Source organism: Sorex fumeus, unplaced genomic scaffold, assembly GCF_029834395.1.
Source record: "Sorex fumeus unplaced genomic scaffold, SorFum_2.1 ptg000053l, whole genome shotgun sequence".
Classification (NCBI taxonomy): Eukaryota; Metazoa; Chordata; class Mammalia; order Eulipotyphla; family Soricidae; genus Sorex; species Sorex fumeus.
In genome coordinates, this window is record NW_026606110.1 from 2,072,870 (window position 1) to 2,086,599 (window position 13,730).

A 13,730-nucleotide genomic window follows, 5' to 3' on the forward strand; every position below is an offset into this window, starting at 1 on the left:
GAATAGTTTTCAAATTAAGAACTTGCTTTGGAAGCATTCTCCACAATAGAGTACCAGAAATTCAATTGTTTTTTTCCCTCCTCCCTCCTCCTGCTTTTTTTCTATATACAAGGCAGCAAAGTTCCTATCTATTTATTAAATTTCCAAAAGCTGCATTTTAATTCCAGAATTCTTCGAGATTGGCAGATTCATGCAGTTGACAAAGGAGAAAAACTATGGTCTGGAATGCATTTATGAAGGAGAGCATTGCCCTGGATTTTCCCAAATCAGTTTCTTGTCTTTCATGTTGAAGATCATGTTGCTGGTCAGTGGCTTTTCCTGAATGAATTTGCCGGGGGATGGGGGATTCCCTAGCTGTGCTTGGGGGCCCTGAGGACCACTCCCAAGGATTCACAAGCTGTCCTTGCAGGTGTGATGTTCCTTGGCCCCAGGCCGGTTTTATAGTTTCTGAAGTCTTCCAAGTAGACAGGATAGTAACAGACTCTTCATTGCTGTGCCAAGCATTTCGGTCTCCTTTTGTCATTTATGCTCCATTACCCTCTAGGGATCTCCTTCCAGAATTCTGTGAGATTTTGATGAGTGTGTCAAAGTGTCTCACGTTCCATAAACCAGTTGATCTAGACCAGAATTCCCCAGATTTATCTGCCCGACTGCCCCATTTTCATGGAAAAAAAATAATCACCCAGTGCCTCCCCAACCCCAGGAAATTTACCTTTTTAAAGCAACAAACAGAAAGTGACACCCCAGTTCCTCCCAGATCTGCCACCACCCTCCCTGGATTGCTCCAGCATCCCCCAGTGGGTGGTATTATCTACTCTAGGAACCTCTGACAATGGAGTTCTCTTTCAGGAAGCTTCCTGCAAAACATGACCAGTAAATGTAGTGATCCTACTGTGTCAGCCCTGATGTCATCACGTGCAGTGAACTCCCTGGGTTCTCTCCAGAATTAAATGAAAGAAACCATCCAGCCTGTATAGTTCACTTTTGCAAAGAGGACCATATTTTTCTTTATGGTTACTGAGAAAGTGGCAGCAATTACATGGTAGTTTGTAAGAAGGAAGAATCCTGGGAGTTTCTTTTCATGACAGATATTTATGGGAGAAGTATGGAGGTTGATATCATCATTCTGAAAGAGAAGACAACCGAAGTTCACTTTTGAGTTTTATAATCAAATGCCCTTAATTTGCGTATGTTTCCATCTGCAAATTTTCATAACGTTGGAGAATTTGTAGAGTAGGAAAACTGTGATTTGGGTGGTAGCTTTTATATTTAGTGTTTTATCAATGAAATAGTGCATATTTTGTTGGTCTTTATATACATAGTTAAATTACAGCAATACGACTTTCAAAGAACTAAGCATCTTTGTAAATCATGAGCTATTATATTATGAATTTGGCATCAGTAGACATTCATTGCATTTATTTAGTTAGTAGGCATTTAGGTGGAAGTTCATATGGTAACACATTTATGTCCATGTGGATTTTCCTTCATTTACAGATGAGGAAACCTAAGTCATGGGCAGATTAAATAACTTGTCAGAGCTTCCCCAGCTGGAGTTGGACCCATCTGGCTGACAAGTTAGTTTTACTATTATTTCAACAGTTTACCTCTCACAAAAAATAGGGTGAAAAGTGTGCATTCAATAGTTATTTAAATCATTAGTTTATCTGGTGCTAATAAAACCATTGTTCATTTAATAATTAGTACCTACTACTATATTATGTATGGAGAATGTAGAGAATGCAAAAATAGCAACATAGGACATTTTAGAGCCTATGTTTAGTGAGAATTTTGTAAGGCCTCTAGTATTTAAAAACCTTCTGTTTCCATGTTTTAAAGTGCTGGAACTGTCTTTTGTCTCTTTACTCCTGAATTCCAGCTCAGTTCAGGGTAGATATTAAAGAATGCATGAATAAAAAAGAAAAAAGTGAATAAGAATCTGCAATGCTTCTTCATTTTCATTTTTTATTGGAAACTGTTTCCTGAAGAATAAAACACATGCATTTGAAAGAACATTTCATTCTGTAGACAATTTACCAAATTCAATTATCACTTTTGCAAGTAATAGAGAAAGAGAAACATATTGTCTAGGAATTGGAAATAGGGTCATTTGTTTAAAAGTACAGTTACTGTGTTTCCAAATTTGAAAGCATGTATTTAGTATTTTATATGATGGACCAGAGGCTAACTAAGCTGCTTGGATCAGTGTATACATAAAGCATATCTGGACATCTTTAGCTGAGTTTATCACAGATGGTGGGCTTGAAACAGAGAAATCTAAGTTTACCAAACCTCGTTTATGGGTGGTACACAATAGCTTGTATCTTTTCACATGGCACATGAACTTGGAATTTTTGGAAGAAATGCATGACCGTCTTTTCATTTATTAAAATTAGAATTTCACATAATTTCTACTTTACTGGCTTATCCTCAGGATATGATACTTAGATATGTAGCCCGTGACCTAAGAGGAATCAAAATATAGGTGGTTCTACTTCAAGAATGTGTAATAATCCCTTCTCTTTAACACATGAATGTGTTCAATATTGGCGAAGGAACATGTTGCTACCAAAACTGAAATAAGATCCCTGAAACAGAAAGGATGTTGCCATGGAAAAATGAAGTAACACTCCATGCAGCTGTGATGCATTAATGAAGAGGATATTTTTTTAAAAGATCGTTTGTGTTTGGTGTGGCTCAGAGGGTCCCAACCAGATGGTTTCCATGAACATGATCTGACCCCCGTTTTGAGGACTTCTTACTGGCAGATTACTTCATTTTCTTTCCCTTGGATTGTCAGATCCTTACATTAATGCAAAATTTACTGCTGTGGATTTATATTCACGTACATAAATCACTCACCATTTTACATTAAAACCACAATTTTATACATACAGTTTAACAGTTATTTAAAAAGTGTAAAAAGATTTATATGATAGTTTTTGTATATATATAATAGCTGTAGCGTTATAAGTTTGAGCATTTTGGATTGAGTATGTTTTGGTTCTTATCACTGAAGGAATCCTTACAACCTATCATGTTTTAGTAATTTATTGTTTAGAGTTGTTATATATCTCAAACTACTTATAGGCAGCATCCTTGTTTGGGTCATTTTGATTTGGTGAAATAATTTACTGCTGGATTAGCATAATTCTGGAATATGTTGTGAAATTTGGAAATTTTGGCACAGTTTCTAGTTCTCAAGACGTATGTACATATTTGTCTCCCGTTGCTCAAAGCGTTTTACAGTATACCATTAACCTCTAAGTCTAACTAACATCAAATAACATGTTTTCAATGTACCATTTTAATTTGTTTAACTGAATATCACCAAGGAATCAGGGTAAATGTTTTAAAAAACATTAAACAAATTTAAGACAACATACACTTTTCTTATGGAAAAAGAAAACATAAGAAACATATCTTTATCAAAAAGATATCAAATAAATGAATTTTATACAATTAAATGATCTATGCTGTAAGATAAAATTAGTGGTTTATTTTTCACTGATAGTTTGTCTTTTATTCTCACTTAGATTTTTATTTTATTTTTCTTTACTAAATTAATTAGTTTGTTCATGCACAGAGGTGTTTTAGCAAAAATGAATAAATTTTCTTCTTTACTAGAATGGTAAATTATTGTATGGAGAAATTCCAAGTTGCTTAGATTTTTCTTTATGTCCTTACTAAAGAACATTAGCCCCAGGAGAAGGGATTTACTGTAACTTTAGTTATTTTTTATAAAGTGGATTTTTTGGTAATATAATTTGCCAGAATATCCATGCATCTACCAAATTTTTGTATGTTAAATATGCTATAGAAAATTAAGAGATTAAAAATATATTTATATTATATAAATTATTTAAGTCATGCTAAATTAATGTTTCAGATGTTCTTAAACAAACAATCCAAGTACTTTAGGTTGGTTGGATAACCTAATAACCAGGTACAGAATGTTCACCTTATAAGAGCCAACTCAAATAATAAACTTTAATCAACATTGAGAATAATTAAGAAATTATGATTTCAGTTTTTGATTTGGATTTGCTTATTTTAAATCTTATTTTAAATCTCTAAGAGCCTGGAAGCTGCAATACATTTAGGGAAGGGGACCATCACAACTTCAGATGATTTTAAAAATCACAAGCTAATAATTTTAAGTATGATAAAAATAAGAACAGATTTTTAAGTCCTCTGTTTCTCATTACTATCTACTGCCTTCCCCGTCTCTCTCTCTCTCTCATATGTGTGTGTGTGCGTGTGCGTGTGTGCGTGCGTGCATGTGTGTGTACATATATAAACACATATGTGTATGTATGAGTCTTGGTATACATTCATATTTTTGAAAAGTATAAATACAAGGTCTCCTTTAATGTTTATTTAGAGCTATAATTTTGCCTATCTTGTAAAAAATGAAGGAACTAAGTTCACATAGAACCAGTATTTGTGTTTTCTTTTATTAAGTAAAAGCAATAAAGTGCTAGTCAGTTATAAGGCCATAGCTGGTGTTAACAAAATCTAATGAACTGCAAAAGAAGGAAAATTTTCTCAGCTTTTTTGCCAGCACATTTTTTTACTCCATCATGTTTCTTGGAAAGAACTGTGGAAAGGCAGATATGTTTTCATCTTATGTACTGTGCCCTTTTAATCAAATTTATTGCAAGAAACACCTTTTCGGCTCTTGCTCTGTTCTTTTAGTAAAAGTAACTCCCATAGACATATGGGTGGAATGTTTTATTTTTTGGCTCAGTTCTCTTTCATCGTACTTGAGGGTATGTTGGTCCCCATGTAGTCTGATTCAAATATTTTCATTCTGCTTTTCTTTTCTAGCTTGAAGTACAGTCATGTTGTGTGTTCATTCCCAATGGTAGCCTGCCCTCCCCAAGTACAATTGTATCTGGTGACATTCCTGGAACAGTAAGAAGCTGGTACCATGGACAGACCAGCATGCCTGGAACCCTTGTCCTCTGTTTGCCTCAAATAAAAATTCTTAGTGCTGGCCACAAGTGCATGGATCCGCTGCAGGAAATCCCGTTTTCCATTCCACGGCCTATCCTCGAAGAAGGTACTTTTTAGACATTCTTTCTCTTTCATTTTCAGTTTTCTTTTTTAATATACCAGTGCATATGTAAATTAGTATTCCTTATTGGGAGATCACATGAAAATGAGCAAAGGTACGTACAAATATGATCTGAAATTTCTTTACAAAATAAAGAACTGTTATTATTTATTGATGTGTATACCTTTTAATCAGATTCATACATAAGAGAAATGTATAAAAATTGTATTCAATATTGTATAGTCACTAGCTACATTAAAAACTTGAGAAGAGCACTGATTATGTTTTCATTAGGTTGAATTGAGAATCAGTAGCTTGACCTTAATATATATTCTGTATATATTATGACTATAATAAGCTTTAACAATATTATACAGGAACTATACACTTTCTAAATTATATATTATACCATGTGATATTTTAAATAAAAATATGGATTTATAATGTATATAACTATATTTCTACATTTATCATTTAAATATAAAGATGATTGTATGATGATGGGGAAATATTAAGAACTCGTTTCAGTTGCACATTTACCCTTTTGAACTTAGACATTTTTCTAAAACAGCATGTGAACCAAGGGAAGTTTTAATGGCAAAGTAAGTAATGTATGCTATATTTTAATAATAAAGTATGTTTTTGACAGTGTTGAACAGTTCACCATATATTCATATTATTAGGATATAAATATATTTCTGATATTTAGATTATGAGATGTACTGTTACTGAAAAGCAGATACATGTATTTTGACTTGATGCTAATTTTTCTGCCAGAAATTAATATTGGTAACATGAATAGCATGAAAAATACAGAATTGAAAGGTTAGAAGAAAATTCTTTCGAGTTCTTCTCATGTGATCTTTGCTTCGATCCAAGAATTTCTTTCTCCACCATATTATATACATTTGTTACTTGCTCTTGGGAGGGAATCCCTTAGAATCACTGTAACTTTTGTGTGTCCAGTCAAGAGTAAGTTATCCTCAAATGTAATGGGAGAATGCTTTTTATTCCCAACGTCAGAATAAGTTTTTTAACATTTAAATGATTTGTCCTTTGATTAAAATTGTTTTTTAGTGAGGTAACATAGCACAGACTTAAAGGAGTAGAAGTGTTTATTTTAGAGGTTACTATACCAAGCCCACCCCCAGGTGCCAACACGCCTCCACGACTGTGGGTAGCAGTGTCTTCCACTGAGGATGCCTGGTTCAGAAGTTAGAAACCAGTGTTTTTTCACAGTGGTTATGATTGGTTGACCCTACCCTCTTGGCCTGCAGATGTAAACAGGTCAAAGACTGCTGGTGTATAGGATCCTTATAGCCCACTCTTTCCCTCCCTGCAGTAACCGGAAGTCTAAGGTTTGCTTTTATTCGACATTATCTCCATGCTTTATTTATATCCCAGATGTGAAATAGACCCTGCCTTACCTGTCTTTCTCCTCTGACTGACCGCTGATAAGCATCCCATACTCCAGTTCCCTTTTGTTGTCACAAAAGGCAAGAATTACTTTTCTGATTGCTGACTAGTATTCCACTGTGTTTCGGTACTGCATCTTTTTGATCTGCTCATCTGTATGGAGTGCTTGAGTCATTTTGACCTTGATTGATGTCGATGATGTTGCAGTGAAGATAGGTCTGAGCAGATCTTACTGAACTAGTGTGTTTTTAGGGTGGACACCTCAAGGGGGAATTATTGGACCCAATTTTATTTCAAGCCGATACTTGAATAAAGTCTTTAAAGAGATAATTATAATTGTGTAAAATACTTTGTTTTAAAGTGTAAAACTAGATAACTGCTAGTATACTATAAAATTTTAAGCAATTTTATTGTCCTCAGAAGAATAAGACATTAGCCATTACTCTTTTTCATTTCCGCCCATTCCTTTGCGCTCACGAATCTTTTGGACTCTGACTTTGCTTATTCCAGATATTTTATATAAATGTCATCATGCAATGCCTGGTCTCTTGTGACTGACTTTCGTCGCTTACCATAGTATCTTTAAGGAATGGTTGACTCAGACTGTAGCCTACATCAGGCTTTATTTCTTTTTTATGAGTGAATAACTTTTTGCTTTGTGAGGGTTACACTGCTTTCTTAAACTGTTTATGAGGATATTTGGGTTGTTTCTACTTTTTTGGCTGCTTTGGATATTTGGCTCCTGTAATCATTCTTCTGCATGTTTTTGTGTGCACATATTTTAATTTTTATTATCTATATATATATATGCCCATATGCCCAGGAATAAAACTGTTTGGTCACAATCATTTCTTTTTATTTTCTTCTTATAAGGATCCACTGCCAGTCTGTTTCCTTGATGTCAGTTTTCTTTTGAGTCACCATGAGTTACACAGTTACAAAGTTGTTCATGGTTGGATTTCAGTCATACAATGTTCCAACACTCTTTCTTCACCAGTGTAAGTTTCCCACCACCCATGTCCTAATTTTCCTCCTTTACCCCCACCCCAGCCTGCCTCTATGACTCTATGACACTTTCCTCTCTCTCTCTCTCTCTCTCTCTCTCTCTCTCTCTCTGTCTCTCATTTTCTCTCTCTCGTTTTCTCTCTCTCTCTTTTGGGCATTGTGGTTTGCAATACAGGTTCTGAAAGGATGATACCACTTTATCCTGCATCCTTGGCATCATTAAGAATCTTTCTCATCTTTGTATTTTAAAATTTCAGTACTGTTGTCTTTTGTAGATTTCTTAAATTTCATGATATTATCTGATTTTAGCCCCTGCCTCATTCTTTTATGCATAAATACAAGACTCTTCTCTTCTGTTCTTTGCTTCTTTTTATTATATCTTTTCTTTAAAATTTTTTGTCTCTGATTTGCTGGCCAGCATTTTATTTTGGAAAAATATGACCCTCTAACATTTGTGTCTATAAAGGTCCATTTAATTTTTGAGTAACTGTTAAAGAATTCTAATATATAATTCAAAAAATTATACAACTGTTGGTGTACAAGAGATTCATTAACAGTATTGTAAGTCATGGTGCCTAAAATTAAAGCATAAATCTAATTTAAAATGATATATTTTGTTCCATATAGCCAGCACTTGAGTCAAGAATATTACCTGCCCCCAGAGCTTCTCCAGGCCCTGCCAGGTCTGTTCTCCAAAAGGAAATCTATTTAGATATCTAAAACCATAAATGAGTTTCCTGGATCTTGCTCTGTAGAACACTTCATTTTTCAAATTTTAGTTTTTGCTTACTCATTGTGATTGATTTTTTAAATTCAAGACTTTCTGTCTTAGGGCATGAAACAGTCATATTGCATTACTGTCTGCTATTCTCTGAATCTGGCCTCCTGTGCTCGTGTGTTTTTTGTTTTCATTTTTACCACATCTATTTTTCTTGAAAATTTACCTCTAGAAAGCTTCTTCTTGTACAAAATTGAATCTTCTTGTGATTCTGAATGGATTGCTAGTTAAGATTCTTTTTTTAATTATTTAAGACCTTTATTAAAAGGTGCTTACAGTTTGTTGACATTTTTGAAAAAAATCAAGCTGTAAACTTTTTAGTTACAAATTTAAAATGAGGTTCCTAAAAATCTCAACTTGACCAGATATGAGGTAAAGGTAAAAGGTAAAGGCCCTCCCGTTGATCGTCGATTTGCTCGAGCGGGCCCAGTAACGTCTCCATTGGAGACTTTGTTGTTACTGTGTCTGGCATATCGAATACTCTCGGTAGCTTGCCGGGCTCTCCGAGAGGGGCGGAGGAATCGAACTCGGGTTGGCCATGTTGGCCGCTTGTAAGGCGAACGCCCTACCCACTGTGCTATCGCTCCAGCTCCAGATATGAAACAATGTAAAAACCTTTAAAGGTGTACCGAGAAAAACCAGGCTTCTTTTTTTTTTTCTTTTCTCAAAACACACTTGTCATTACCAAAAAGAGACATCTTTCGGTAAAAAATAATAAAAACCTCATACTGCGTAGATAATGCAGATAGTTCTGGTTATCTGGTCAGTGGGCAAAAAGAAAGCACTTAAGGTTTTCAGCTCCGATTTTTTGTTCATTTCTTGTTGCTGGGATTTCATATTCATTTCTTCTTTACGGATGACTAAACCGGATGATGGTAAAGATGGTAAGCCGGCACTTACTCAGCCCCGTCCTGCTCAGGTACTATGTTCAATTCTAGAGGTTGAACCTGGGTTGACCACCTTACCTACTCTCTGTCTCTCTGGTCTTTACTGCTTCTCTCCTTATGATCAGTTCAGATGACATAGGGCTTATTCAGTTTGGCCGTGAAAAGAGTTGTTTGATTTTACCAATTTTATTGGTTTTGTTTTTGTTTGTTTCGGGCTCATACTGATAGTGCTCAGAGACTTCTCAGGAAGTGTAAATTAAAATGAGATAGAACTTCAGATCAGTGAGATGGGCTCACATCATAAAGAACAAAAACACGCAGTGTTGGCATGGATGTGGGAAGAAGGAACCCTTGTCCACTGCTAATTATAATGCTGACAGGGTGAACCTTTTTGGGAAAACTATATAAACACTTCTCAGAAAGCTAAGGATTGAGCTTCTGTACAACCCAGCAATTGTACTTGAGCACCTCTATTCCAAGAGCCAACAACTATATTCCAAAAAATCATTTTTGTTTCTGTGTTCATCACAGCAGTATTTACAATAACCAAAGCACAGGAACAACCTAAAATGCCCAAGAACAGACGACTGAGTATAGAAACCCAGCCAGGAGATAATACAGTCGTATGGTGCTTGCCTTTCACAAGACAGACCCAAGTTTCATCCAGCACCTCCCATGGTCCCCTGAGCCCAAGAATGATCCCTGAGCACAGAGCCAAGAGTAAGCACTGACCATCACCATGTGTGGCCCACAAACAAACTAAAAAACATATACTCTTCTCTCTCTGTGTCTATGTCTATGTCTGTCTGTCTGTCTGTCTGTGTCTCTCTCTCTCTCTCTCTCTCTCTGTCTCTCTCTCTCTCTCACACACACACACACACACACGAATACTACCCAGCTATAAGAAAAGGTGAAACCATGCAATTTGCTGCTGTGTGTGTGGATCTGGAGAGTAGCTTGCTCAGTGAACTAAGTTGGAAGGAGAGGGAAGATACAGAATGTCTCTAATAAGTGGGATATAAACAAGATTGTAAGTGAATAACAAATGGCCTAAAGTGACAGAATTTGAGAAGTGACCTATAGAACTGAGCTTCCCCTGGTGGAGGGAGCATGGCAGTGGGAGCGGGTGGGTGGGCTGAGGGGAGCATTCTGCTGAGGGTGTGGTGCTGGTATATTCTTTGCGTGCAACTGTCATTAACATTGTTGTAAATTAAAAGAAATAAAATTCATGAAGCTGCTATTTGACCAGCCTTAGGGTGAACTCTCTTAGGTCATTATTATCTAAGTAGTATTTCCAAATCTCATAACCTGGCTTCCACTCTGCTGTTTCCCAGACATGTTTTTCCCTTTTTAGGTCCTTCTGCTGCCTAGTTGATGGAAGCAGGTACAGTGCCCTTTAAATGACAAGATCATGAAACTCTTCACTCTGAAGAGAGTTCACTCACATAAAAGCATTCAAGAACAGATTTACTGAGGATTTCCTTCTAAGGGAAGAAGTAGTACTTGTAGACCCTCTGTCAGACTATTTTTAAATTTCTAATAGGCTCAGACATTTTTCATATACTTTAGAAATTTGACTTGGTAATTAATTCTTCAACTCGATGTTTCCCTCTCTGCCTTCCCCCGCCCCCTTCCCTCTTGAATCTCCAGAGCAAAAGAATTTCAAATTCTTCTCCCTTTGTCATGCAGGATAATTGAGTTATCTTTGCCTCTCACCCTTTCATGACTTCCATCAATCTTCAAGTAAACCTTGAAATCCTTAACTTGACCAATGAGATACCATTTAAGCAGCTTGCCACCTGCTTGTAACAATCCATGCCTACCTCCAGCTGCCCACACTAGCCCCACTCCATGTCTGGTGTATCCTGTGTCTTTTGAGGAAGCATAGCTGTGTCCCATCATCGGTGTGGGCTGTAATTATGACCTCCTCTTCCATCTCTTCTTCAGCGCTCCTCTTCCTGCTTAATCCTTCAGGTTTCAGGTCATTTCACTTGGCAGATCCCTCGGTTCTGTGTTCTCGATCCACTTGACACAGCACCTTCACAATCCTCATCCCAATTTAAAAATTTTTTTATTCCTCTATCAGGTGGGGTGCATAGGGCTGGGAACTTACCTGCCTTGTTACTTATTCTATGTCTCTCATCTTGTGTATCAAACAGAGTTAGAACTTACAAAATGCTTTTGTGGAGAATAATCTTCAGCATATTATAGAATGGGCAGTAAGTACTTGTTGGTTAATAGGAGACAAACGGTAGCAGTGAAATAGTGAGTTTTTAAAAGTGCCTCTAGGTTCACAAATATTGAAAATGCTTTCTTAGAAATGATGGCGATGAAAGAAAGGAAAGGGAATCTCCAGCAATGCAAAGATGAGCAGTTGGGTGGATGAGAGATGTTCTCATGTAGAGCTGAACGTCCTTCCCAGCTGACTTCTAGAGGTCAGTGTGAGAAAGCGTTTGGCGAGTTGTGTAATCTGATGCGAATTGCTGTGGAATGGGTGAGGTGATCTCTGATATCTGTGTAGGTAGTTTGGGTCAAAGTCAACATCTCGTGTTTCTTCAGGGAGCGCTCGCAGGGAGGCGTGCACATGTAATTCACAGATCTGGGTCACACCTCCGACCAGATGGGCTTCTGCACTGTGCCTGGCGGAGGTTTGTTTTTTCTTCTTTGAAAGAGTTGCCTGCAACTTTAATAAAATATTTTGACAGAAATGGAATATTGAGCTCATTTATAAATTAAGACTTTGCTATTGTTGGATTTAGTACGTTTAAAAAAAACTTGTTGAGCATCCATGAAAAAATACTGGGACTAATTTTTCCATGTGATTCTGGTTCGCTTTAATGGTTTATTTGTATTGTTCCGCTTTAGATTTTCAAAAAGTATCACAGCTTGATGATCAAAATTTCCATTTGTTCTGAAAGATGAAGAATACTTACCCTTCGGTATTCATTCTAGGACTCTCTTTTCCTTCCACATTAAGTGTGTCATTGATTTTAAGTCTTAAATCACATGCAAATGAGATTCCCTAAAGAAAGAAAAAACTAATATGCAGGTCTAATATGCTGTCAATTTTTTCTGGTCACTTTTATTTCCCCCACATTTTTTGATTCAAGCACTGTGATTGATGAAGTTATTCATAGTTGAGTATAAACATGCAATATTGCAACAGTGATCCACCACCAGAGTCCACACCTTTCTCCAGTGTTCCCAGGTGCCTTCCCATATCTCTGCCTCCTCCACGCCCCGCAGCCTGCCCAAGAGTCAGATACCTTTCTAAGTTTGGTTCTTAAAGTTTGGGTCTGTGGAATATAAAGTAACAAAATAGGAGACTAACACCCAAGAATAGTCGAGATAAGTACCAGGAGGTTCATTCCATGGCTTGGAGGCCAGCCACACATGCTAGGGGGAAAGGCGCTCAGATAGAGAAGGGAGCACCAAGTAAAGGTGTTGGGAGGATCCATGCTGAAAGTAGGCTATAGACCAAACATGATTGCCACTCAGTGCCTCTTTTTGCAAACCACAGCACCCAAAAGGAGAGAGAGAACAAAAGGGAATGCCCTGCCACAAAGAAGGGGTGGGAAGGGGGAGTGGGGCTGGGAGGGATACTGGGATCATTGGTGGTGGAGAATGGGCACTGGTGGAGGGATGGGTATTTGATCATTGTATAACTAAAATCCAAGCACAAAAATTTGAAAAAAATAAAAATAAAAAAATTAAGTTTGGGTCTCTTGGTTTCAATGGCATTGACTCTGTGCTTTGGATCTTCGGCCCCATCCTTCCTTAACGCCGCCTGTGTTGCTGACTCCCTGACCTGGCCCCTGTAGCTTCTCATCTCTCTCTTCCCGCCCCTCTACTCGTTCTTTCCTTCCCCTTCTTGTACTCCGGGGCCAAGGTAGATTAGGGCACCCCTTCTTTAAAACATTGCATTCCCTCATCCGGTTATTCTAAATACCACCAAGTGAGATTATTCTGTGTTCATCCTTCTGGCTTACTTCATTTAACATGATGTCCTCCAGCTCCATTGATGTTGCCATGAATTACATGATTTCATCTTCCTAACAGCTGTGTAGTATTCCACTTCTCTGTTTTCCCACTTCTCTGCTGTTGAACATCTAGGTTGATTCTAACCCTTAGCTGTTGTACTGAGTGCGGCAATGAATAATGGTGTGTAAATATTCTTTTGGATGAATAGTTTTCTGCTCTGGGGAGAAATACCTAAAAGTGGAATTGCTGGGTCACGTGAGAACTCATTCTGAGTTTACTGAATACCTTCATACTGTTTTTTCATAACGGTTGGACCAGAATGTTTTCCCATTTTTATGGTCACTTTTAAAACAAATGATACAATTTACATATTATTAAAATAACTGAAATGCAGTTTTCTAGAAGTGAGACCAGATAAGATAGTCTCATTGAGAGAAATTTAGCTGTGATATAAGTGCCCTGAATCATAAGAGTTTCAGGTACATGGCATGTTGATCTGGCATCTAGCAGTAGAGTTGTGCTGTAGCATTAGCCAGCACTTCTATCAGGAAAACAAGATTTTTTTTTTTTGTGGCAAGGACACTTAAGGTCTACAGTCCCCAAA

The 13,730-nt window shown here is 37.1% G+C and overlaps 1 protein-coding gene across 5 annotated transcripts in view; it reads left to right on the forward strand.

The window, feature by feature from the left end:
- VPS13B (vacuolar protein sorting 13 homolog B) overlaps positions 1-13,730 on the forward strand; it is a 667,453-nt gene that overhangs the window by 297,648 nt on the left and 356,075 nt on the right. For all 5 annotated transcript variants that reach the window (XR_008793959.1, XM_056124953.1, XM_056124949.1 and 2 more), the window contains exon 22: positions 4,831-5,065. Coding sequence is in view for 4 of the 5 variants with exons in the window: in XM_056124953.1 (XP_055980928.1) it covers positions 4,831-5,065 (235 nt within the window). In the remaining variant the exon portion in view is untranslated. The remainder of the gene's footprint in view (positions 1-4,830; positions 5,066-13,730) is intronic.